At 49.9% G+C, this 26,551-nt stretch overlaps 1 protein-coding gene across 9 annotated transcripts in view; it reads left to right on the forward strand.

Moving 5' to 3' along the window:
• Window positions 1–26,551, forward strand: part of NECAB2 (N-terminal EF-hand calcium binding protein 2) — a 41,284-nt gene that overhangs the window by 3,676 nt on the left and 11,057 nt on the right. For 5 of the 9 annotated variants that reach the window (XR_006056064.2, XM_042231500.2, XM_015100394.4 and 2 more), the window contains 4 exons: window positions 4,593–4,701; window positions 6,755–6,780; window positions 6,925–7,022; window positions 24,963–25,099. Coding sequence is in view for 8 of the 9 variants with exons in the window: in XM_042231500.2 (XP_042087434.1) it covers window positions 4,593–4,701; window positions 6,755–6,780; window positions 6,925–7,022; window positions 24,963–25,099 (370 nt within the window). In the remaining variant the exon portion in view is untranslated. The remainder of the gene's footprint in view (window positions 1–4,592; window positions 4,702–6,754; window positions 6,781–6,924; window positions 7,023–24,962; window positions 25,100–26,551) is intronic. The other 4 variants (XM_042231498.2, XM_015100391.4, XM_042231502.2 and 1 more) reach the window with 1 other exon arrangement.

Below are 26,551 nucleotides of genomic sequence, written 5' to 3' on the forward strand. Positions count from 1 at the left end.
TTGGGAAAATGAAGGGAGGAGACATGGCTGGTGAGCTTTGTGAGAGAGAAGCAGGCAGAGTTCAGTGTTAATTCCTTGAGAAAATACTGATTTAATTTGAGTATCCAGGCCCCTGCCGAGGGAGGAATGGGCACAGCTGACCTGGCACCTGGTCCCAGGCCCACAGCCCCCTCCCTGCTGACCCCAGGAGTCACTGTCTGGCTGTCCCCGCCTGGCACTGAGGGGAGAACATGAGACGGCCTGGCCGCCAGTGCCCGGGGCTTCTCCATCTCTCGCCTCCCCCATTCTCAGGTGTGGCGGGGCCCCCTCCGGGCCTCTGGAAGGCAGCAGCAGCATCAGGAGCAGTTCCATACGGAGCATCGAGGAAGGGCAGGGACACGGTGGGGGGACTTCACCGGCAGCTGAGAAGTCGTGACGGTGCAGCCTGAGTGGCCTTAGAGACTAGAGAAGTGGGTCCTGGGGTCTGATCCCCGTGCAGGCCTCTCGGAACCTTCTAGTGTGTGGCCGGCCAGGGGCCACGTGGCCATTGCCGTGTGCTGGCCACGCCCCTCAGCCTGTGGTGAGGTGTCACACTGAGGGATTCGGGCTTGTCCCTGTCGCGGCCCGGCACACAGTAGGTCCTCGGTGCCCAGCTGCTGCCTCATGGGTGGTGACCGGTGTGGCTCCTGGCAGTGCGGTGTGTGCCTGCCCAGGGGCAGCCGTCTGGGTGTGGCTGCACGTGTGTCTCCGTTTGTGCTTCGGAACCTGTGTGTGTGTCTCTATGACCATTGCTGTACGTGCCGCGTGTGTGTGGGGTTGTGTGTGTGTCTTTCTGGATTCTCAGCTCTGCAGGAGCCTTTACAGTGTGTGGGTGGCAGGCACCCTGGTCTCCCTTCAGGCAAGATGGGTTTCGTCCTCATTGCTTGCCCCCCGCCCCTTGATGCCATCAGAGACTGTTTCCACCCTCCAAGCACAGCTTCAGGGACCCTCGACTTTGCTCCTGAGGCCCCCACAGAGGCCCCGAGCTCCCTCCTCTCCCTAGGACCTTTGTCTTCCCGGCCGCCACCAGTGGCCGTTAGTGGGGTTCACATGGGATGTGGTGCTGGTCCCGGGGAGCACGCCCCTTTCGCCACAGGGACTGCCTGGGTTCAGCTCCCTCCCAGCTCTGACCTCAGGCCAGCCCCCGGACTCTCAGGGCCTCAGCGTCCCCATCTGTGGGTAGGGGTGGTCATGCTGGCGCCCACCCTGGGGCTGTCAGGGGGGTGGAGTGGAGCTTGGGTCTTGGCATGCGGTAAGGGGTCTATGAGCCCTCATGCCAGCTGATGAGTGTCGAGCCTTGGAAAACAGGCTCTGATTTGTCAACAAGTATGGGTTCCCACCCTGGACCTCACGGGGCGTCAACATCTGGTGGAGACTGCTGGCGGCTGTGGAGCGTCCGTTACACACCAGGACAGGCTTCCTCGTTGGACATTCCCTCAGGTCCTAGAGGCAGAAGGAATATCACCCCCCTTTTTGACATGTGACAGAATCCAGGCTGGGGAGGACACGCGAAAGATCACGGAGTCTGGGCTGGGGGGCTGGGGAGGAAGCTCTGATTGAGTCCAGCCCAGTTTGCAGACATCCTATGGGCAGGGGAATGGGAGAAGGGGCGAGTGTGGGTGTAGACAGAGGTGTGCAGACACACACGCGCAGCACAGGTGGATTCCGGCTCTGCCCCTGGCATCCACAGCAGCAGGATGCCTGCAGGGAGGGCAGGATGGTCCCAAACGAGGGCCTGGGCCACAGGCTGGAGTGGAATCAGCCTCTGGGATCACAGGAGCAGGGGCTCAGCTCGGGCTGGCCTGTCCTGGCAGCTCCCAGGTCAGAGGTGTCTTCGTGGGGGTGAGGGTGGAGACCAGGCGTGGCCCCCAAGGGGAGGCAAAAAAGAGGGGGGCCTTCCTGGCAGCCGAGGGTCTGGGGCCCGGAGGGGTGGTGTGGCAGCCGGCGGAGGAGTGAGTGCCAGTGTGTCTGGCAGACTCCTGGCATTTGAAAGGTCACTGGGACAGAGGCTGAGCTCATGCTCATTAGCGTGGACACCTTCAGATGGCCCGCTCGGGGGTCCTGGAGATGCAGACCCGCTGGCTCCTCTAATTGCACAGAGGCCCCGGGCAGATGCCGCCTTCCTCGTTAGCTGATCTGGGTTCATTAGGGCTGTGCTGGGACGTTCAAGGTAAATGTCAGCCCAGAAGGCCTTGGGCCCGGGAGGCCGGCGGGCCCCCCTCTACCTGTTCTGAGTGCAGACTGGTTGGAGGTGCTGGTGGTGCCCTTCCCTTGGCAGACATGAGTAGTCATTCACAGCACACTTCCACTGAGTCCAGGCTTGGCCTTGGCTTCTCCGTGTGACCCTGTGGCTGGGGGTCCTGACAGAAGACCCTGCCTCAGGTTGGGTTGGGAGTGTGGACTCGGGAGCCGGGTAACCTGGGTTTGAGCTCCCACTGAGGGACCTGGGCAAGTCCCATAACCAGCCTGGCCTGTCTGCTCTGTAAACGGGGTGGGGGTGGGGGGGGTGGTCTGCCAGGGGGTGTCTGAGGACCAGATGCGTGAACACACGGAGCCCGTGCGTCTGCCCTGGTTCTGCCCCTGGCTGCCGGATCATCATCAGTCTTGCTAAAGGAAACTTGGAAAGCATCCTCTTTCACAGGAGACAGAGCCATAGCTTAGCGTTCATGTATTTCACAGCTGTTACCCTGCACTTTTTATGGTTGGTTTTTGGGTCTTCATGTGTTATTGGGGAGGGAGGGGGTGTTTGTTTTGTCTTCAGGGGAACTCTGGATTTTGAGAGTTAGAAATTCGTTCTCCCATTTGTGACATTAAAACTCGAGCCAGGATGTTGGAGGCACGCGGCATGTTGCCGCAGCCCCCCATATGCAAGCCTGCGCCCACTCTCTCATATCCCCCCTCTCAGCATGGGCGGAGGGGAGCCACTGCAAGATGTGAGGAGCTGCCTCCTGTTGCCCTACTTTGAGCCCCTGCAGAGCTGCTGGCAGCAGAGTAGAAGCTCCAGAGCCTTTAAAATGTACAGTGGGGATTTCTTGGTGGCCCAGTGGTTGATTCAGTTCTCCCGCTGCAGGGGGCGCAGGTTTGATCCTTGGTCAGGGAACTAAGACATTGCATGCTGTTTGGCACAGCCAAAACTAAGAAACTAAAATATAAAACGCAGAGATAAAATGCATTAAAAAGAAAAGCGTGAGTGACTTCCTCCCTGGGCCTGAGTAGGTCTGCCATGTCTGGTTGGACGTGTTGTGCACTTCGCATGAAGCCCGCATGCCCCGCCCCTCAGGAGCTCTGATGCTGGGCTGCATCTCCGCCACCCTGCCCACCAGGAAGGGCATTTCTTTCTAATCCACACAAAGTGCCGCGTGGGCTCTCAAGGGCTTTGAGTGCAGACTAACTGGAAGTAATGAAGGGGGTCTACGGAGAGGGCTGGGGCAGGAAGGGTCTTGGGCTTGCCCTTCTCCCTGACCTCCACTGCCTCCCACAGACATGGTTCCTTTAGGGAGGAGCAGAACCAGTCTAAGGTCATTGAGGAGGGGGTCGGGGCTTCAGGGGTGGGATTGGGAGATGAGTGTGTTGAGCTGGAGAGCCCAGGTGGGAGGAGCTGGAGTTCTGCTGGGAGCCCCTCTCTCAGGGGCCCGGCTGCCCCCAACCCATGAGAGCGTCCCCAGCAGATGCTGCTACCCGGGCGGCGGCAGTGGAGGCTGCTGAAGGTGTGAGATCGGGAGGGACGCGTTGGGATAGGTGTGTCTGCTGTGGGGGCTCCTCATCAAGAACCCTGCCCCAGGCCTGCCGCCACCTCCCCCTGGGCTCTGGCATCTTCAGGGCTGCATCCACGGCCTGGCGAGGACTCCATGCCACTGTTGGCAGTGGGTCACGTCACACCCTGAAAGGTCGTTGCCTCCCCAGGCAGGACCTGGTTGCTGGGGTAGAGATGATTTAAGTGTGCAGAGGTTCTCTGGGCTTTTGGAAGCAAGTGAGAGTGCTCCTCAGACCGCCCAGGTTTAAATCTGCCTCTTACGGGTATGGGAACCCTAACCCCTGGATCTAACACCTGATGATCTGAGGTTTGATAAAATGATAGAAATAAAGGGCACAGTGTGCTTGAAGCATCCTGAACCACCCCAAAACCACCCCCTGCCCCTGGTCTGTGGAAAAATCGTCTTCCATGAAACCAACCCCTGGTGCTAAAAAGGCTGGGGCCTGCCGGAGGCAACAGGTATGTGGTTACCTACCTCCAGGTGGGCAGGTGACTCAGAGTGACGGTTGCCTGGCAGGTGCTCTCTGCCTGCCTGTTGGCTGCGGGGCTTGAGGAGCCCCAGTATTTGCTGGTAAGGCGAGTCCCTGTACATGGGTGTTGCTCTGTTGGGTGGGGAGTTAGCTGGGTGAGCAGTTGCTCTCTATGAAATGGTGGCTAATGTGGGTTTGTGCCACGGGCAGGGGTGCCCCATGCAGGAGTGTGGCTGCTGGCTGGGGAATTGGCCGGGGTGGGCGGGGATTGCCTGGCTGTGGCTCCACTGTTGATTTGGGGATGTCCCGCCGCTTCGACACCAGCTGCCCTCCCTTTCTCTCCCTCACAGACGACGGGAAGTTGTCCTTGGAGGAGTTCCAGCTCTTCTTTGCAGATGGCGTCCTCAATGAGAGGGAACTGGAGGATCTCTTCCACACCATCGACTCTGACAACACCAAGTGAGCTCAGTCCCAGCGGCTGGCACCGGGAGGTGGCGTCCCCCAGTCTCCAGTGTCCACTCCCCTGGGCCGCTAATCCAGAGTGCCATCTCTTTGGCCCCCACTGGCTGGGGCGGTCTGGGGAGTGGACAGATTGAGATTGTGTTGGCAAGCGTTTGTCTTTTCTGAATGCAACGTGGCAGAGCAGGGAGGGAGCCTAGGTTTGCAGAATACATGTGCATGCATGCTGAGTCGCTTCAGTTGTGTGACCCCACGGACTGCAGCCCACCAGCCCCCTCTGTGCACGGAATTCTCCAGGCAAGAATACTGGAGTGGGTTGCCTTGCCCTCCTCCAGGGGATCTTCCTGACCCAGGATCAAACTCGCGTCTCTTACATCTCCTGCACTGGCAGCCGGGTTCTTTACCACTGTCCCACCTGGGAAGCAGAGTACACACGGGATGGCAAAGGGGTGATCAGCCAGCTCCACTCAGTTCTGACCCCAGCACCGCATGCTTGTTCTCAGTCCCAACACAAGCTTTGAGATCCTCTTCCTAACCGGGGCCCACCTTAAATCAGACTGGTTCTTACTCGGACCTTAACCTTCTTTCTCACTCTCTCTGTTTTCTCCAACCCAGCCAGAACCCTAACCTGCAGCTCAATCAACCCCAAACTTCTCCAACCCCAGCCAATCCTTAAATCCAGCACAAAATGCTCACTCTACTCACAGGGACCAACCCTTCCCACCCTGAACTCCAGCCCCACCCTTTCCGAGTGGTCCCCAGGCAGAGTGAGGCCCCGGCCCCTTCTCCACCCCACTCAGGTGATGAGGACCCAAGTTGTTGGGGGGCAGGTTTGATAGGCTGGGGTCCCCTGGGCCAGGCTAGAGCTCTGGAGGAGGAGCTGTCCCCAGGCCTGTTTTCAGGGGGCCCAGGTTGGAGGTGACCTGGGGCCAGGGCGGGGCAGCTGGCTCAGGAAAGGCCACTTGAAAGGGACTGCTTCCTGCCGCAGACCCCAGGGGAGGGCTTTGTGTCTGGAGCCAGATGGAGGTTCTGAGCGGGTCCTGCAGCCCCCCTGGGAGCTTGAAAGGGCTTTGCAGGTGCTCACAGATTATTCAGCCTCATTCGGGCAGCTGGAGTGGGGCTGGTGAGTGCGGGCGGGGTGGACTTCCCGTCAGCAAGAAGTCAGAGCTCTAAAGACCTTTGGGTGTTTTGTCTCCAACACTCCCTAGAGTGTGAGCTATACACGTTCCCTCCTGGGGATGCTAGACAGGTTTGCTCCCCCAAACCATCCATGTGCAGCTCAGGAAGGTCGGTGCTACTTTGAGCACTGTGAGGCAGGCCTCCTGTAAGGAGGACCTGTAAGAACTTGTCCCACGTGGGCCTCCATGACAGAATTTGCAGAGCGCCTGAGCTGGGAGCCTCTCCGCAGAGCCATTGCGATGAGGCTGGCTTGCTTTTGAGGCCAGCCCCTCCTCTCCTGGTGAGGGAGCCGGCTGGGAAGGGAGGTTGTCGGAATTGCACAGAGCTGGGTCCCCGGGCGCCCGCCCCCAGCTCCTGTTCACAGCCTCTGGGTTCTGAGGCTGCTGCCTGCACCTGCCCGGCGTGGGTGGCCTGTGCTCGGCCTCCAAGGAAAGACCGAGAGCCTTCTGGCTGTAGGAACGGGAACACGGGACCCCAGGGCTCGAGTGAGAACGGGGCGGGGGGGGGGGCACACCCTCCGACAGAGCAGGGCCCGGGGCTGCTCTGGTGACAGCCGGACAGCTCTGGTGACAGCTGTCACACCCCCTGGTTCAGCCCCCTCTGCTCCAGATGCAGTGGCAGACGTGGGAAGTGGAACGGGCTGGGTGGTGTGGTGATGGGGTCAGACAGACGCACAGACGCGGATCCTCTGGAGGGGGTGGCAGCCTTCCCTGGCTGCTCCCTCATCTGTGAAGTGGGGGTCACCTAGGCTGCAAGGTGGGGGGGTGTTGACCACTGCTGGGGGCTGTGCTCACCCCGGAGGGAGGCGGGTGGAGGGTGGGGGGGCAGGTGGGGACAAGCCTGTCTCTGAGCCCCCGTGTCTCTCTGCATGCAGCCATGTGGACACCAAGGAGCTTTGTGGTAGGTGCCGCTGTGCGGGGACCCAGACTGCGTGCGCAGTGATTCTCTGGGGGGAGGGGAACAGATGGTGGTGGGAGAACCCAGGGGAGGGGTGCGATGCTCCTGCGATCTTTGACCTCTGCTTCCCATTTCCCCCCACCCCAGACTACTTTGTGGACCACATGGGGGACTATGAGGACGTCCTGGCTTCCCTGGAGACCTTGAACCACTCCGTGCTGAAGGCCATGGGCTACACCAAGAAGGTCAGCGGGTGTGGGTGGCCCTGGGGGTCGAGGGCCTGAGCGCCAGTTTGGCCCAGGGGTGCCTGGGTCTGTGATGACAGGTGTTGGGTAAAGCCAGCTCCGAAGCAGGCGTTGCTTGGGTGTCTCAAGGGTGCACGGTGAACTGGAGTGAGGGGAGGGGCTTGGGGAAGGGTCTGTCCAGCAGCATCTGGTTTGGAGCACAAGGCCATTTCCTAGAATCAGGCTCGGTGCTGGGACTCAGTCCTAGAGAGGGAGTGGACACCAGGTCCAAGGACAGGTGTCAGCCATGCCAGTCTCACGGCCTCTGCAGCAGGATTACAGATGGGGACGGAAGAGGGTGGACGTGAGCCCCTGATCTTGACCTGGAGCCCCAGCGTGTCTGGGGCGACTGTGCCGTGTTCAGGTCAGGAGACAGGAGCTGGGCGGTGGAACCACCGGGAGGGTTGGCCGAGTTCAGGACTCCGCACGTGTCCTGGAGAGAGAGAGCCCCAGCGTGGCTTCAGGCATAGGCCGGTTACTTTGTTGGCATCCGTGCTCTGGAGGAGGGCAGAAGATGGGAGATGGGGCAGGTCGTGGGCCGGGCAGTGGCGTGGCTCAGCTGGCCGCAGGCAGCCCACCTCCTGGCTCCACGTCCCACCTGAGAGTCTGCACCCGCGCTGGCTGGTGCTTCTGGGGGTGGGGGCACAGGCAGGGTGTGTTCCTTCTCTCCGTCCACACTCGAGAGGCGCCGTCAGTTTCCTGAGGATCTACGGCAGCAGGATTTAGCGCTCGCTGTAATTCCCCCAGCAGCCTGTGGGCTGTGACTGGTGCCGCCACCAGCCTTCTTTTTTTTGACTGCCCAGGGCCTTTGTTGCTGTGCACGGGCTTTCTCTACTTGTGCCGAGTGGGAGCTACTCTTTGCTGCTGTGCCCAGACTTCCTTTGTTGCAGGGCATAGGCCCTAAGGGCACACGACCTCAGCTGTGGTGGTGCACGGGCTTAGTTGCTCTGTGGCATATGGGGTCTTACTTCCTGGACCAGGATTTGAACCCGTGTCCCCTGCATTGGCAGGAGACTCTCAGCTGCTGGACCGCCAGGGAAGTCCACTCCCCCGCTTTCACAGCTATGGCAATAGAGGGCTCAGGAAGGTGAGCCCAGCAGAGGGGTAGCCAGACAGCCAGAGCTTCCTGCTAAACTGGGAGGGTAGCTTTAGCAGGGACCCAGCCCGAGGTATGGAGCACAGCCTGGGGCCGAGCCATCCGGGGCTGGAGGGGCCACACCGTGCTGGACAGGTGTCACACCGGAGGGCGTGCAGCCCCTCTGAGCGGAGGGAACTCAGGAAGGAGCAGCCCCACCTGCTGGTTGAGGCCAGGGGGCTTAGCTGGTAAAGTCAGCCAGATCAGGCCGAAGGACCCTAGCCAGTCATTTGTCTTTCTGAACCTCAGTTTCTCCAGCTGTGAAATGGGAGCATTCACCTTCCAGAGTCCTCGTAAGGCCTGAATAAAGTGAAAGGTCTCTAAGCTGCCGAGCACAGCTCCAGCACAGAGCAGACACGACTAGCGTGTCGTCAGGCCCCTGTTGTGTGCTTTTTTCCACATGCTACTCGGTTCCCGCCCTGCCCCGTGTCGGGGAATCCCCCCTCCCCATATATCCACCCACAGCTGGGCCCGACCCCAAGCTGCCACAGCCCCACATTTCCATGTCTGTCCTCCTGTCATGCTGTTTTGAGTCTTGCTGTGTTAAAGTATTTTTTAACATTGCGTGAGACCACTTCCCTTTCATTGCTCATTCTTGTACACTACTGACATTCTGAAAATGTCAAGACACAGTGGCTTTAGCAGGCAACAAGGAAAGCTCCCACCTCCAGAACCCTTGCACAGTGTGGCGGTCCCAGCTCCATTCCTCAAGCGTTGTGTGAGGTGTGCCCACGTGGGACTCCTTGCAATTGAAGTCACCACTTTGAGCCTCGGTTTTCAAATCTGAATGGGGCCACTACCCAGCAATGTGGTCTTGCATTATTAACATGTACTGGTCTCCTGGTCTTTGGGCTGAACAATTCAGAGATATGGCACAATTCTCTGCCAGGGAGAGGACTGTAATGCCTACCAGTACAACTTAGAGCAGTTTGGGGGATTTTTGCTCTTGGAAAGCTTGCAGCCTTTGGTGTGTTCTTAGTGGTGGTGGTGGTGACGGGAGATTGTCACAATGGTAACGCATTTCTTTGTTTTTTTAATTGAAATATACATGATTTACAGTGTGGTGTTAATTCCTGCTGTACAACAAAGTGATTCACGTTCTTTTTTAAAATACTATATTCTGGCTTATCATAGGATGTTGGATATGGCTCTCTGTGCTCTACAGCCAGACCTTGTTGTTTACCCGTTTTATATATGACAGCGTGTATCTGCTAGCCCAGCCTCCCGCTGCATCCCTCCGCCAGCCCCCTCCCCCTTGGCAGCCACCTGTCTGTTCTCTGTGTCCGTGATCTTGTTCATTTCATAGACGAATGCACTTGTGCCATATTTTAGGTCCCACATATGAATGACATCACAGGGCTTTGTCTTTCTCTGTCTGGTTTACTTCTCTTGGTCTGGTAATCTCCAGCTGCATCCATGTTGCTGCAAATGGCATTGCTTCATTCCTTGTTTCATGGCTGAGTCACCTTCCATTGTATATATTTTTTAAGATTTGTTTTTCATCTGTGGCTGCTCTGGGTCTTCCTTGCTGTGCGGGCCTTTCTCCAGTTGCTGTGAGCGGGGGCTACTCCCTCATTGCAGGGCACAGGCTGCTCCTGGCCGTCGCTTCTCTTGTCGCAGGGCACAGGCTGTAGGGCAGGTGGGCTCAGTAGTTGTGGCTCCTGGGCTCCAGAACAGAGGCTCAGTAGTCGTGGCTCACAGGCTTAGTTGCTGTGTAGCACGTGGCATCTTCCCGGACCGGGGATCAAACCTGCGTCTCCTGCATTGGTAGGTGGATTCTTTCCTGCTCAGCCCCCAGGGAAGCCCTCCATTGTATATTGTCTTTTGTTTAAGTGGTGTGTCATACTGATCTGTGTATTGTTGAACCATCCTTGTAAACTTGAGATGAATCCCACTTGGACTTTTTATATGTCACGATCTTTTTGATGTGTTACTGGATTTGATTTTTTAATATTTTATTGAGAATAGCGTTTCTTTTTCTTTGCATGCTTTCTCATCAGTTTTTGTCTGGAGAAATGAAGCTCACTGATTATTTCAAGTACTTCTCTCGTGTCCATTGGTCTAGTTGGCTCGTTTGCTTTTGCAGACGTGCAGTCCTAGAAGCGTTGTTAGCTAGTACAGTTCTCTTCATTTCTGATTTGTGTTCTTGCTCTTTCTCTGTTGTGTCCTGTTGCGTTTTCCCCAAATTCTCAAACCCTGTAATGAGGTTACGTCAAGCATCCTTGTTTCACTTCTGAGGTTCAAATGCATCTCTCTAGTTCTTCACTAATTATAACATTAATACCAGCTCTTATTTTTAGAATCCTCTTCAGCCTGTAAAAGAATATTTTGTATTCCTTTCATTAAATTTTGCCTTAGGGGGTGGTAGTGAATTCTTTCAAATGCCTTTTTTTTTTTTCTTTTCCAGGGATCATATGATTTTTCTTGAACTATTGATGAGGTAGATTCTATTATTAGATTCTTTCCTATTGAACAATCCTTAGCTTCCTGTGATAAGCCCTAATTGGCACATTTTTCTTTTACCATAGTGCTGAATCCTTGTCACTAGCTGAGCATTTTATCTCTGTCTGTATCAGAAATTGAGATTGGATGATAGTTTGGGACTGAACTGTAGGTGGGTTTGCATATCTTTCTGTGTGTGAATCAGCTTGTCTATCTCAGAGTCATTTTTCTATTCAAAAATAGAATTAATGCATAGGCTTGGGTTGAGGTGCTTAAACAGGAGGAGAGGATTATTTTAATAGTGATTTTAAAGTCAGTCTTAATTGTAGTTAAATTTTTGGTGTCCATTATGATATTTTTTTAAACAGAACTGCCATGGACATGTTCAGTTTTATGATCAATAATGCTTAGCATGCTCTTATGCCTTTTTTAAATTCTTAATCACTGTCTGAAACAAGACAGACGCATAATTCAGATTACATTCAATAAAACATCTGCCGATAGAGCTCAGGTCTTGATTTGATTTTTTTCCTATTTTGCTGCATTTAAACTTCTGTTTGACAGTTTGCCCATTTTAATTAGCTGTTTCTAGAAATGAGCCGCTGATGCGTTTATTTACCTTTCCTATTATAGTGTGTTTTCGTGTTGTTCATGTCTCGGTTGTGTCTGACCCTGCGACCCCATAGACTGCGGCACACCAGGTGCCCTCTGTCCTTCGCTGTCTCCCGGAGCTTGCTCAGACTCCTGTCCACTGAGGCAGTGATGCCATCCAACCATCTCATCTGTCATCCCCTTCTCCTCATGCCCTCAGTCTTTCCCAGTGTCAGGGTCTTTTTCGGTGAGTTGACTCTTCGCATCAGGTAGCCAAAGTATTAGAGGTTCAGCTTCAGCATCAGCCCTCCCGATGAATATTCAGGGTTGATTTCCTTGCTGTCCAAGGAACTCTCAAGGGTCTTCTCCAACACCGCAGTTCAAAAGCATCAATTCTTCGGCACTCAGCCTTCTTTGTGGAGTCCAATTCTCAAATCTGTATGTGACTACTGGAGAAACCATAGCTTTGACTTTACAGACCTTTGTTGGCAAAGTGATGTCTCTGCTTTTTAATATGCTGTCTAGGTTGGTCATAGCTTTTCTTTGAAGGAGCAAGTGTCTTTTAATTTCATGGCTGCAGTCACCGTCCGCAATGATTTTGGAGCCCAAGAAAATAAAATCTGTCACTATTTCCATTGTTTCCCCATCTATTTGCCATGAAGTGATGGGACCGGATGCCATGATCTTAGTTTTTTGAATGTTGGAGTTTTAAGCCAGCTTTTTCACTCTCCTCTTTCACCCTCATCAAGAGGCTCTTTCGTTGCATTTTGCTTTCTGCCATTAGGGTGGCATCATCTGCATATCTGAGGTTGTTGCTGTTTCTCCTGGCAATCTTGATTCCAGCTGGTGCTTCATCCAGCCTGGCATTTTGGTCTACATGTCAGTAAAATAAGGAGGGTGATAATATACAGCCTTGATGTACTCCTTTCCCAATTTTGAACCAGTCCATTGTTCCATGTCTGGTTCTAACTGTTGCTTCTTGACCTGCATATAAGTTTCTCAGGAGGCAGGTAAGGTGGAATGGAAGTCCCATCTCTTTTAGAATTTTCCAGTTTGTGATCCACACAGTCGAAGGCTTTATAATAAATAGTCAGTGAAGCAGAAGTAGATGGTTTTCTTGAATTCCTTTGCTTTGTGTATGATTCAGCGCATGTTGGCAATTTGATCTCTGGCTCCTCTGCCTTTTCTTTTTTCTTTTTAAAATTTATTTATTTTTTAATTGAAGGATAATTGCTTTACAGCATTTTGTTGTTTTCTGTCACACCTCCACATGAAAGAATCATAGGTATATATATGGCCCCTTCCTCTGCCTTTTCTAAATCCAGCTTGTACATCTGGAAGTTCTCGGTTCAGGTACTGCTAAAACCTAACTTGAAGGATTTTGAGCATTACCTTGCTAGCATGTGAAATGAGTACAGTTGTGCGCTAATTTGAACATTCTTTGGCATTGCCCTTCTTTGGGACTGGACTGAAAACTGATTTTTTCCAGTCCTGTGGCCACTGCTGAGTTTTCCAAATTTGCTGACATACTGGGTGCAGCACTTTAACAGCATCATCTTTTAGGATTTGAAATAGCTCAGCTGGAGTTCCATTACCTCCATCCACTAGCTTTGTAGTAATGCGTCCTAAGGCCCACTTAACTTCACACTCAAGGATGTTTGACTCGAGGTGAGTAACCACACCATCGTGGTTGTCTGTGTCATTAAGACCTTTTTTGTACAGTTCTGTGTATTCTTGCCACCTTTTCTTAATCTGTTCTGCTATGTCCTTGCCATTTCTGTCCTATACTGTGCCCATCTTTGCATGAAATATTCCCTTGGTGTATGTAATTTTCCTGAAGAGATCTCTAGTCTTTCCCCTTCTATTGTTTTTCTCTATTTCTTTGCATTGTTCACTTAAGAAAGCTTTTTTGTCTCTCCTTGCTATTGTTTGGAACTCTGCATTCAGCTGGGTATATCTTTTTCTTTCTCATTTGCCTTTCACTTCTTTCCTCAGCTATTTGTAGAGAAATACAGACAGCCATTTTGCCTTCTTGCATCTCTTTTTCTCGGGATGGTTTGGTCACTGCCTCCTGTACCATGTTACAAACCTCCATATAGATCTTCAGGCACTCTGTCTATCAGAGCTAATCTCTTGAATCTATTTGTTACTTCCACTGTATAATCATAAAGGTTTTGATTTGAATCATGATGTGAATGGCCTAGTGGTTTTCACGACTTTCATCAATTTAAGTCTGAATTTTGCAGTAAGGAGTCATGATCTGAGCCACAGTCAGCTCCTGGTCTTGTTTTTGCTGACTGTAAAGAGCTTTTCCATCTTTGGCTGCAAAGAATATAATCAATCTGATTTCGGTATTAACCATCTGGTGAGGTCCACATGTAGAATTGTCCCTTGGGTTGTTGGAAGTGGGTGTTTGCTATGACCAGCACGTTCTCTCTGTTAGCCTCTGCCCTGCTTCATTTTGTACTCTAAGGCCAAATTTGCCTGTTACTCCAGGTATCTCTTGACTTCCTGCTTTTGCATTCTAGTCCCATGATGAAAAGGACATCTTTTCTTGGAGTTAGTTCTAGAAGGTCGTCATGAAAGTGAAAGTCACTCAGTCATGTCTGACTCTTTGCAACCCCATGGACTATACAGTCCATGGAATTCTCCAGGCCAGAATACTGGAGTGGGCAGCCTTTCCCTTCTCCAGTGGATCTTCCCAACCCAGGGATCGAACCTAGGTCTCCTGCACTGCAGGCGGATTCTTTACCAGCTGAGCCACCAGGGAAGCCCAAGAATACTGCAATAGGTAGCCTATCCCTTCTCCAGCAGATCTTCCCAACCCAGGAATCAAACTGGGGTCTCCTGCATTGCAGGCGGATTCTTTACCAATTGAGCTATCAGGGAAGCCCAGAAGGTCTTCATGGCACTGTCCAACTTCAGCTTCTTCGGCATTACTGGTCAGGGCATAGACTTGGATTATGTGATGTTGCATGGTTTGCCTTGGAAACGAACGGAGATCATTCTGTTGTTTTTGAGGTTGCACCCACGTACTGTATTTCGGATTTTTTTGTTGACTGTGAGGGCTACTCCGTTTCTTCTATGGGATTCTTGCCCACAGTAATATATAATGATCATCTGAATTAAATATGCCCGTTCCTGTCCATTTTAGTTCACTGATTCCTGAGTGGCACTCTTGCCATCTCCTGCTTTGACCACATCCAGTACACCTTGAGTCATGGACCTGACATTCCAGGTTTCTATGCAGTATTCTTCTGTACAGCATCAGACTTCGCTTTCCCCGCCAGACACATCCACAGCCGAGCAGTGTTTCCGCTTTGGTCCAGCCACTTCATTCTTTCCAGCATGCTAAGTCACTTGAGTCATGTCCAACTTTTTGTGACCCCATGGACTGTAGCCCACCAGGCTCCTCTGTCCATGGGATTCTCCAGGCAAGAATACTGGAGTGCGTTGCCATGCCCTCCTCCAGGGGACCTTCCCGACCCAGGGACAGAACCCACGTCTCATGTCTCCTGCGTTGGCAGGCGTTTTCTTTACCGTTGAGCCACCATTCTTTCTGGAGCTGTTAGTAATTGCTCTGTGCTCTGCTCTGGTAGCACATTGGACACCTTCTGACCTGGGGGACTCATCTTCTGGTGATCCTTTTGCCTTTTCATACTGTTCATGGTGTTCTATGGGCAAGAATGCTAGAGTGGTTTGCCGTTTCCTCCTCCAGTCAACCACATTTTGTCAGAACTTTTCACTATGACTGATCCGTCTTGGATGGCCCTGCATGGCATGGCTTGTAGCTTCATTGAGTTACACAAGCCCCTTCATCACATCAAGGCTGTCATCTGTGAAGGGGGCGAGAGTAATATTCCATTGTATATATGTACGACATCTTTTTTAAGTTTTTATTTTGTATTGAGGTATAGCAGATTAACAACGTTGAGATAGTTTTAGGTGAACTGGGAAGGAATTCAGCCATAGACATGCATGTATCCATTCTCCCATCCAGGCTGCCGTAATAACGTTGAGCAGAATTCCCTGTGCTGTGCAGTAGGTCCTTGTTGATTATCTGTTTTACGTATAGCAGTGTGTACCACGTCTTCTTTATCCATTCGTATGTTGATGGACATTTAGGTTGCTTCCGTGTCTTGGCAGCCATGAACATTGGGGTGCATGTATCTTTTTAAAAATTTTTATTGGAGTATAGTTGATTTACAATGTTGCCGTAGTTTTAGGTGGACAGCAAAGTGAATCAGTTACACATAAACATATACATGCTTGTTGTTCAATCACTCAGTCATGTCCGACTCTTTGCGACCCCATGGACCGCAGCATGCCTGGCTACCCTGTCCATCACCAACCCCCGAAGCTAACTCAAACTCATGTCCATGGAGTGGGTGATGCCAGCCAGCCATCTCAGCCTCTGTCACCCTCTTCTCCTCCTGCCCTCAGTCTCTCCCAAGCATCAGGGTCTTTTCCAATGAGTCAGCTGTTTGCATCAGGTGGCCAGAGTATTGGAGCTTCAGTATCAGTCCTTCCAATGAATATTCAGGACTGATTTCTTTTAGAATGGACTGGTTGGATCTCCTTGCAGTCCAAGGGACTCTCAAGAGTCTTCTCCAGCATCACAATTTGAAAGCATTAATTCTTTGGCGCTCAGCCTTCTTTATTCCACATATAAGCAATATCATGCAACATCTGTCTTTTTCTGACGTTTGTCACTCAGTATGACAATCTGTGGGTCCATCCATGTGGCTGCAAATGACATTACTGGTTCCTTATGGCTGACGTTCCATTGTATATATACACCACATCTTTATCCATTCCTCTGCTGATGGACATCTCGGTTGCGTCCATGTCTGGGCTATTGTAAACACTGCCACGGTGGACACTGGAGTGCATGTATCTTTCTGAATTAGGATTTTTTCTGGAATATGCCCAGGAGTGGAATTGCTGGGTCATATGGTAGCTCTGTTTCTGGTTTCTCAAGGAACCTCCATACCGCTCTCCATCGTGGCTGTGTGTGTATGCTCAGTCGTGTCTGATTCTTTGTGACCCCATGGACTGAACCCACCAGGCTCCTCTGTCTGTGGTATTTTTCTGGCAGGAATACTAGCAAGTGGATTCTTTGCCACTGAGCCACCCGGGAAGCCCAGAGTGGCCATGCCAGTTTACATTTCCACCAGCAGTGTAGGCGGATTCCCTGTTCTCCGCACCCTCTCCAGCATTTATTGTTTGTAGATGTCTGATGATGGCCATTCTCACTGGTGTGAGGTGGCACCCCATTGTCGTTTTGATTTGCATTTCTTTAGCGATCAGTGATGTTGAGCATCTTTTCACATGCGTTTTGGTTATGGATGTCTTCTTTGGAGAAATATCTGTTTAGGTTTTCTTCCCGTTTTTTGATTGGGTTGTTTGCTTCTTTTTGATAGTGAGCCGTTTGTATATTTTGGAGATTAATCCCTTGTCAGTCACATCATTTGCAAGTTTTTTCTCCCAGTCTGTGGATTGTCTTTTTGTTTTGCTTATGGTTTCCTTTGCTGTGTGAAAGCTTTTGAGTTTACTTTGGTCCTGGTTTCTTTTTTGTTATTTTCATTACTCTAGAAGGGGCATCAAAAAAGATATTGCTGCGATTTCACACAAAGAGTGCTCTGCCTGCGTTTTCCTGTAAGAGTTATAGTGTCTGGCTTTACCTTTGGTCTTTGATCCACTCTGAGTTTATGTATGGTGTTAGAGAATGTTCTGATTGCACTCTTTTAAGCTGCTGTCCAGTTTCCTCAGAACGACTTATTGATGAGACTGTCTTCCCCGCGTTGTATATTCCTACCCCCTTTGTCGTGGATTAATTGACCATAGGTGGGCGGGTTTATTTCTGGGCTTTCTGTCCTATTCCTTTGAGCTATATTTCTGTTTTTGTTGCCAGTATCATGCTCTTTTGATGGCTGTAGCTTTGTAGTTTTAGCCTGAAGTCAGGGCACCTGATTCCTTCAGCTCTGTTTTTCTTTCTCAAGATTGCTCTGGCTCTTCAGGGTCTTTTGTGTTTCTGCTCAATTTTTTTTTTTTTTTTTTTTAATTTTTGGCTGTGCTGGGTCTTTTGCTGCACACGGGCTTTCTCTAGTTGTGGCCAGCGGACGCTGCTCTCTGGCTGTGTGAGGGCCTCTCACTGCAGTGGTTTGTTGCAAGGCAGGAGCTCCAGGCCCCATAGGTGCAGTGCGGGCTCAGGAGTTGTGGCTCCTGAGCCCCAGAACATAAGCCCAGTAGCTGTGGCACGTGGCCCTAGTTGCTCCGCGGCCTATGGGGTCTTCCTGGAGCAGGGGTGGGACCTGTGTCTCCTGCGTTGGCAGGTGGCCTTAACCGCTGGCCCACCAAGGAAGGCCTTCCATTCAGATTTGAAGCTTTTTTGTTCTAGTTCTGTGAAAAATACCACTGGTAATTTGATAGGAATCACGTTGACTCTGTATATTGCCTTGGAAATAGTTTGTTCGTTTTGGCAGTGTTGATTCTGTGTCTTTACTACTGAATCCACTGTATCTATAGTTTTTATCATTATTATTTTCTACTTCCTGTTTCCTTAGGTTTATTGTTGTGACTGTGGTTTTTCATATGTGAAATAGAATGCTTAAATTTTTTTGAATAATGAAGTGTAGAAATCTACCGCTGAATAAGACTTTCATCTAATGATAGATTTTAGAATGTAGTATCTCCTCTCTCTGTATCCTCTAATGGTTTGTTAGGTCCTTACTCACTTCCTGGTATTAGGATAAAACCAAGTGACCAGTAGTTTGTATTCTACTTTTTGCTGTTGTTTTTTAACATGCTGAGATTTCTTCACTACGTATTATTTTGTTTTTTTTTTAATTATGGATACTTGAGAAGATGATGTGGGTCATACTTAAAGAATATAAAATCTGAGCATAGTTATCCCTTCTTTGTTATGAAATATGTTGTTAAAAAGACAACTTTTGTGTAAAGGTAAGATTGTCTCTTGTACGATTACGAAATGAACACATGTGAAAGATTTTAACTCATTAATGTGAAAACCAGTAAAACGTTAAACTGGCTCCAAGGCGAATTCAAAGAACATTTGCCATACATGAGACAACAGGAATTCTGAGATGAATCTGTGAATAAACACAGTCAGGCAGTTTTGCATGCTACCAGGCAAAATTCATGTGCATTTCTGCGGATGGGAATTATTTGCATCACTGTCAACTTTTTATATGCTAGAGTTTTAAAAGTAGCTCCAAAACAAGCAAAGACTTAGATAACCCAGAAGAGTGTATTGGACAAGGAACCCAGACATCTTTTTTTTTTTTTTTTCCCATTTCACATTTTCTCAATAATGCCATTTACCGTAGACATATATTGTTTGTAATTTATCTGTTTTGTGGGACTCTGTTGGGCTAATTTCTCACACAGAATTTTATCATTTAACTTTTGTAATTCTAATATTTTTCTTCCATGCTGTTTGATGCCTGTAGACCTTGTTATCATATTTTTGTTATGTAAATAATACATATTCAATATTCAGAATTTAGAAAGTAGAGAAAAATACAAAGACAAAATTCAGATCACTCCTAATTCCTACGATCTGTAACCACTGTTACCATTTTAGCTGATAATTGATTTCTTTGAGCCTGTTTTTCTTCCTTTGTGGATTTCTCTAATACACGTAAAATCACTTTGCATACAGGATTTTTTTGCTTTCTTTTTCACCTAACATTTTAACAAATATTTTCCCATATTACTCAAACCGCTTAAAAGTATTTTAAATATTCTTACTTAAATTTGCATACTTTTCCTCTTTTGTTGGAATGTTAGATTATTTCCAGGTTTTTGGCTCCTATCTATCAACCCTGTAACCTTGGGACATAAATATTTGTCCACATTTGCATTATTTCTTAAAGATAGATGTTCAAAAGTGGAGAAATACTGGGCAGTGAAAGTCTCTCGATATAAAGCAGAATTGCCTTACAAAGTGGTTATAGCCATCTGCTTTCCCATAGCCATCCGTAGAGCTGTAGCCTCTCCTGGCTCGTGGAGGTTTCATAGCGCACCAAGATTTGATAATGTCGTGTCCTTGTAATACATTATGCCTTTTGTCATTTATTCTTACCCTTCTCTTATGTAATACTTTCCCATTTAAATTCTACTCGATCCTGACATTGCAACTTGTCTTAGTCATTTGATCAGATTTGGTAGCCGAGTCTTTGCACAGGCTTTTCTTTACAAATCCTTGAGTGCTCTTTCGCTTGAAATATACCTGCAGTCCTGCTTAATCAAATCTGGGACAGTGCCTTTACCTGGGGCAGTCTAGGCTGACTCTCTTCATTGTTAGGATCTGTCAGGCCTGGCTGGTGTCATAATCTCACACGCTTCCCGTTTTTTTTATGCTCCTTTGTCTTTTCTGACATTTCACCTTTGGGCAGTCTGCTTTGTTTAGTACGTTGATCATGATTGCAGAGTCACTACACTTGGGACTTTCTAAAGTGAAAGAAAAAGTTGCTCAGTCTGAGACCCCATGGACTGTAGTCTGCCAGGCTCCTCTGTCCACCAGATTCTCCAGGCAAGAATATTGGAATGGGTTGCCATTCCCTTCTTGAGGGATCAAACCGAGGTCTCCTGCGTTGCAGGCAGATTCTTTACTGTCTGAGCCACCAGGGAAGGGACATCTAAAATATACATTGTTAACAGTATTAATCCTATTTTTATACCTGGCTAATAAAAAACACTTTCTCTCCTCTCTTGTGAAATTAAAAGAATTGTTAGGATGACTGGCTATTTTTCCATTGTTTGTCACTCTTTATCGACTTAATCCAGTCTGATTTAAATTTAATTATTAGTGGCTCATATTTTTATTTCCTGACCTCTGTAACCTTCATTTTAATTTGGGTGATCCCCCTCACTTTTGTCCACAACTTCCATACTTTATCTCGTTCAACCCTAGGAGATTTATTTGGGAGAAACTCCTGGGCATTCTTTGCTGGAAAGGTGCTTATCTGATAAACTTCAGAGCTTTGCAGATTTCTGAAGGTCTCTCTGTCCCCCTGCATGTTAGTAACCTGTCCACAGGAAGCAGACTTCCCAGCTCTGACTGTCTTCCTCTAGAATCAGCGGTGCTGGCCTCGGCTGAGGCATCAGTGACGGTGGAGGGCAGGACTCTGCAAGCTGCATTTTTACGCTTTTGAAAATAACTTGCCTTTTCTTTTTTAATTCAGCCAACCAGTTACATGTGTTGACCCCTGGCTGCATCCTCAGTCTCTTCTCTGGGTGCTTTTAACACAGCCATCTAAGCTCGTTCTTTCTGCTTGATGGCTTCTGGCAGCTTTCTCTCTCTCTTTTTCTTCTTCAGTTTTTTTTTTTTTTTTTACTTTGTTATGTCTTGTTCTTCGGGGGCCATTTGCTTGTCCCATGCCTATTGATCTGGATCGCGTGTGAGTTCAGCCGTCTGCTGGGAAGGAAGGGCAGTTGATCAGGGAGGTGCATCTGGCGGCCAGAACCTGGCGTGCATCCTGCCGTCGCGGCTGCCTCCAGCACCCCTGTCTGGTGGTTGGTGCAGGAGGCTCCCCAGCCTCCCTGCCTGAGGCTGCCTCTCCTCTGGCCTGTCTTCACCTCCCACCTGTATTCCCTGCCCCCCTGGCCTCCATTTCTCAGTCTCTCTGTCTCTAGCTGCGGTTCCCTTGTGCCATTACTGCCAATTAATTCCCAGTCAGAGTGATGGATGGTTTAATTTTCTTTCCCTGAGAGCCCTGTTTTTCCTCGCCTGGCCAGGGACTGGGCAGACTCCCAAGATGCTGAGGCAGGTGGCTCAAGAGAGTGGGGTCTTGGCAGGGGAGGTCAGAAGGAGCCACATGGGGCTTGAGGGGTCCAAGCCCCTCAGCTTGGTGTCATTTCCATCACCGTCACCCTGGAGTGACCTGGCTGAGCCGGAGCCGTCTCCTGCCCATATTCGAGTCTCAAAGCCAAAAGACAGCCCGATCCAGGAGCCTTGAGCAATGTCCCTGCTGCAGACTCTTGACAAGAGAGGAAATTGTTTCACATCACAGGGCAGCATCAGTGGGAAGCCCTCTTCATCTTATGCCCAGAGTCCTCCTCTCGTGGCCCCCAGACTCCGTCTGAGGACTGAGTCTCAGGCACTTTCTTGAGAGACAGTTAATCCGTCCTGCTCCTCTGGCTCCTCTTCCCTCACCTCTCCGAGTAGCAGCACGAATGCCCAGCGCCCACAGAATCCACCTTGTTTAAAAAAAAAAAATTGTTTATTTAAGGGACATACAGAGCATTTAGGAGAGTCTTTAACAGGAGAGACAGGGTCTCGCTGTGTTGACCAGACTAGGGCGCAGTGGTTATTGACAGACACGACCCCACTACTGATCAGGGCAGGAGGGTTTTTTTGTGTTTTTTTTTAAATTGAAATAGAGTTGACTTACAGTGTTGTGTTGGTTTTGGTGTACAGCAGAAGGATTCAGTTATATATTTTTTCATGTTCTTTTCTATTCTGGTTTATCACAGGATATTGAATATATTTCCCTGAGCTATGCAGTAGGAGCTTGTTGTTCATCCGCCCCATATGAAATAGTTTGCATCTGCTAACCCCAAACTCCCAAACCACCCTCTCCCACACCCACACCCACCCCCCCGCCCCCCCACCTCCCACCCACCCCACCCCACCGCCCCCCACAGTGACAAGTCTGTTCTGTGTGCCTGTGAATCTGTTTTGTTTCACAAATAAGTTCATCTGTGCCATATTCTAGATTTCACATGATAAGGGATACTTGTCTTTCTAACTTACTTCACTTAGCATTATAACCGCTAGATAATCTCTGCAAATGGTGTGAACACGTCATTGTTTTTTATGGCTGAGTAGTGTCCTACTGTGCACCTCTGCTTTATCTGGTCGTCTGTTGATGGCCAGTGAGACTGTTTCCATGTCTTGGTTATTGTAAATGTACTGCTCTGAACATAGGGGTACACGTATCTTTTCAAATTCTAGTTTTGTCTGGGTATGTGCCCAGGAGTGCGGTTGCTGGATCATATGGTAGCTCTGTTTTTAGTTTTTTAAGGACCCTCCATATATTTTCCATAGGGGCTACACCAGCTTGGGGCTTCCCTGATAGCTCAGTTGGTAAAGAATCCGCCTGCAATGCAGGAGACCCCAGTTTGATTCCTGGGTTGGGAAGATCCGCTGGAGAAGGGATAGGCTACCCACTCCAGTATTCTTGGGCTTCCCTTGTGGGTCAGCTGGTAAAGAATCCGCCTGCAATGTGGGAGACCTGGGTTCAATCCCTGGGCTGGGAAGATCCCCTGGCAAAGGGAAAGGCTACCCACGCCAGTATTGTGGCCTGGAGAATTCCATGAACTGTATAGTCCGTGGGGTCACAAAGAGTCGGACACGACTGAGCGACTTTCACTTTCACTCACACCAGCTTACTTTCTTGCCAACAGTGTGGGAGAGTTCCCTTGTCTCCACACCCTCTCCAGCATTGGATACTTGTAGACTTTTCGATGATGGCCGTTCTGACTGGTGTGAGGTAGTAACCTCACTGTAGTTTCGATTTGTGTTTCTCTGATAATTAACGATGTTGAGCACCTTTTTATATACCTACTGACTCTCTGTATTTCTTCCTTGGAGAAATGTCTGTTTAGGTCTTCTGCCTGTTTTTCGATCGGGTTGTTTGTTTCCTTGTTGTGTGAGTTTGTGCATTTTGGAGCTTAAGCCCTTGTCGGGCTCAACATTTGCAAACATTTTCTCCATCCTGTGGGTTGTCTTGTCACTTTTTGATGGTTTTCTGTGCTGTGCAAAAGCTTGATTACATCTCATTTGCTTATTTTTATTTTTATGTCTGTTGCCTTAGGAGACGAGCCTAAGAAAACATGGGAACGACTGATGTCAGAGAATGTTTTGTCTGTGCTCCCTTCTAGGAGTTTTATGGTGTCATTGTTGTGTTTGAGTTTATTTTTGTGCCTGATGAGAGGGTGTGTACTAACTTCATTGATTTACATGCAGTTGTCCAGCTTTCCCAGCACCGTGACTTGCTGAGGAGACTGTCTTTCCCATTATATATTCTTGCCTCCTTTGTCGGACATTAATTGACATAAGTCCTTTTCCCCCCCCCAGGGCTCTCTGTCCTGTGCCATTGATCCATATGTCTCTTTCTGTGCCCAAATCACAGTTCTCATTACTGTAACTCTAGCACCGTCTGAGGTCTGGGTGAGTTAGACGTCCTGCTTTGTTTTCTCTTCCCTCAGAATTGCTTTGGCAGTTCCGGGTCTTTTATCTGTTATTGTTCAGCTGCTAAGTCAGGTTCTACTCTGCAACCCCATGAACTGCGGCACACCAGGCTTCCCTGTGCGTCACCATCTCCTTGAGTTTGCTCAAACTCATGTCCATTGAGTCGGTGATGCCATCCAACCATCTCATCCTCTATGGTCCCCTTCTCCTCTTGCCCTCCATCTTTCCCAGCATCAGAGTCTTTTCCAGTGAGTTGTCTCTTCACATCAGGTGGCCAAAGTATTGGAGCTTCAGCTTCAGCATCAGTCCTTCCAACAAATTGAATAGGGTTGATTTCGTTTAGGATTGACTGGTTTGAGCTCCCAGAAGTCTTAAGGGACTCTCAAGACTCTTCTCCAGCACCACAGTTCAAAAGCATCAATTCTTTGGCACTCAGACTTCTTTGTGGTCCAGCTCTCACATCCACACATGACTATTGGAAAAACCATAACTTTGGCTATATGGACCTTTGTCAGCAAAGTGACGTCTCTGCTTTTTAATATGGTGTCTAGGTTTGTCATAGCTTTTTTCCCCAAGGAGCAAGCGTCTTTTAATTTCTTGGCTGCAGTCACTGTCTGCAGTGATTTTGGAGCCCCAGAAAATAAAATCTGTCACTGTTCCCACTTTTCCCCCATCTTTTTGTCATGAAGTGACGGGACTGGATGCTGTGATCTTAGGTTTTTGAATGAGTTTTAAACCAGTTTTTTCACTCTCCTCTTTCACCTTCGGTAAGAGACTCTTTAGTTCCTCTTCACTTTCTGCCACTAGAGTGGTATCATCTGCATACCTAAGGTGGTTGATGTTTGTCCCCACAGTCTTGATTCCAGGTTGTGATTCATCTGGCCTGGCATTTTGCATGATGTACTCTGCATACAAGTTAAATAAGCAGGGTGGCAGGTTAAATAAATTAAATATACAGCCTTGAAGTACTCCTCTCCCAATTGTGAACCAGTCTGTTGTTCCATGTTTGGTTCTAGCTGTTGCTTTTTGACCTGGATGTAGGAGTCCTCAGGGTTTTCTGTATAGGGTATCATGTTGTCTGCATAGAGTGACCGCTTTACCCCTTCCCTTCCATTTTGGATACCTTTTCTTTTCCTGGTCTGGTGGCTGTGGCTAGACTTCCAATACTATGCTGAACAGAAGTGGCCACCAGCGTCGTCACTAGAACCACCAGCGCCACCACCATCGCCTTCGCCAGCACTGTCGTCACTGTTACCATCTTCATCAGAGCAGCTACCGTTCACAGAGCGTTTGCTATGTGATAGGCACAGTGCTGAGCATTTCATTCACCTTCTGCCTTTCCGTCCTCAATGCAGTATTGTAGACACTGTGATTTCTGTTGTGGCTCAAACCTTGGGCTCTGAGTCCATAGCCCCTGCCTTCCTGCAGGAGCCCTGGGAGGGTGACCCCAAGTCGGTGTATCAGATCCCTCGTCAACCCCTTTCCCTCTGTGCCCCCTCCCTTCCCTCCACAGGTGTACGAGGGCGGGAGCAACGTGGACCAGTTTGTGACGCGCTTCCTCCTGAAGGAGACGGCCAATCAGATCCAGTCCCTGCTGAGCTCGGTGGAGAGCGCGGTGGAGGCCATCGAAGAGCAGACCAGCCAGATCCGGTGCGTGGATGGGAGTGAGCTGTGCCAGCCTGCTGCGTGGCGGGGATGGGCGTGTGCCTGGGGGCTGGGCAGCCTTGGGCGAGCTGCTGCCTCTCTCCTGCCTCCACTTCCCCACCTGTTAAGTGGGGACAGTTGTATACCTACCTTGTCATGTTGTTGTTGTTGATCTGAAACTGCTCCACTGTTGGGCTCATTTTTTAAAACTGGGGAATTGGGAAACTGCAGTGGTTATTACCATCATTGGAAAACAAGTTATCTCAGGCTGTGAATGAAAAATACCATGACTGTAAAAATAAGCCCTGTTGGTGACCCCTCGACCTGCTCCCTGCTTGTTTCGAGGCTGTGAGATGGTAGATGGGCATTGAAAACACCGTACCATCAAATCACCACCTCAGAAAGACTGAACAGCAGTGAAATGGAGTGGTTTTTCTCCTGAGGTTAGTTAGTATTATTTAAGGCCTTGTTTGCGGGTCCTTGAGAACATGGAAAACACCTGGGGTCCCCCCTTTTTGGGGCAATGAGCCTGGGGTCCGGAGAGGAGTAGTCTCCTTCCGGCTGGCAGGCCCAGCCCCCAGGGGCCACGTGGGGGGCATTTGCTGTCCCAAGTTCAGACCAGCTCTTCTGTGCTCTTCCTTCCCTGAATAGCTGACGTGCCTGAGGCAAAGCAGAAGTAAAGACACATTAACAGGGGCTTCCCTGGGGGTCCAGTGGCTACAACTCTGCGCTCCCAATGCAGGGGGGCCCAGGTTCGATCTCTGGTCAGGAAACTAGATCCCACATGCCACAACTAAGACCCGGTGAAGCCAAATAAATATTTTTTTTAAGCCATAGGAACAGCTGGGCGCACCTGCCAGGTGCCTGAGCTTACTGAGCCTGGCGTCTCCTGGCACGGCAGGATGCTGCTCCTAGGTGGGGGTTCGTCCCAACCCACTGTGGTTGCAGAGGTGCTCGGTGATGCTGTTCACAAAACGTGTTTGCTCTGAGGGCCTGCAGCCCAGTCCCCTGGGAAATGCAGGACGCAGAGTCCTGGGCCCTGGTGACACCATCTGGGATTGGGGTCCCTGGGAGCCAAGCCCTAGACTCTGCATCCGTGATCAGTCTCGTGATTCAGAGGGTCTCCAAGGTTAAGGGGATTTCCTATCACATAGATTTCCTTCATCCTTTATCATCACTATCTTGATTAAAAAACCTGCAGCTTCCTTTCTGTCACAGATCAGATGGAGCGCTGCACTTATTAGAGCTGATTCCCTGCGCTTTGCCTTCCCCCAACAAGTCAGCCGTCCCCCCACGAGTCAGCTGTCCCCCCACGTGTCAGCCATTACACCTGTCTCCCTCCCCAAATCTCACGTAGGGATGATGGGAACATACATCTGCTTCCTGCGCATCCCCACCTCTCAGTCCCCAAACCTCAGCTGTCTCAGCTCTCAGCTGCAGGGCCCCCAGCCACCCTGG

This window comes from Ovis aries, chromosome 14 (genome assembly GCF_016772045.2).
Source record: "Ovis aries strain OAR_USU_Benz2616 breed Rambouillet chromosome 14, ARS-UI_Ramb_v3.0, whole genome shotgun sequence".
In the NCBI taxonomy this organism is placed as follows: Eukaryota; Metazoa; Chordata; class Mammalia; order Artiodactyla; family Bovidae; genus Ovis; species Ovis aries.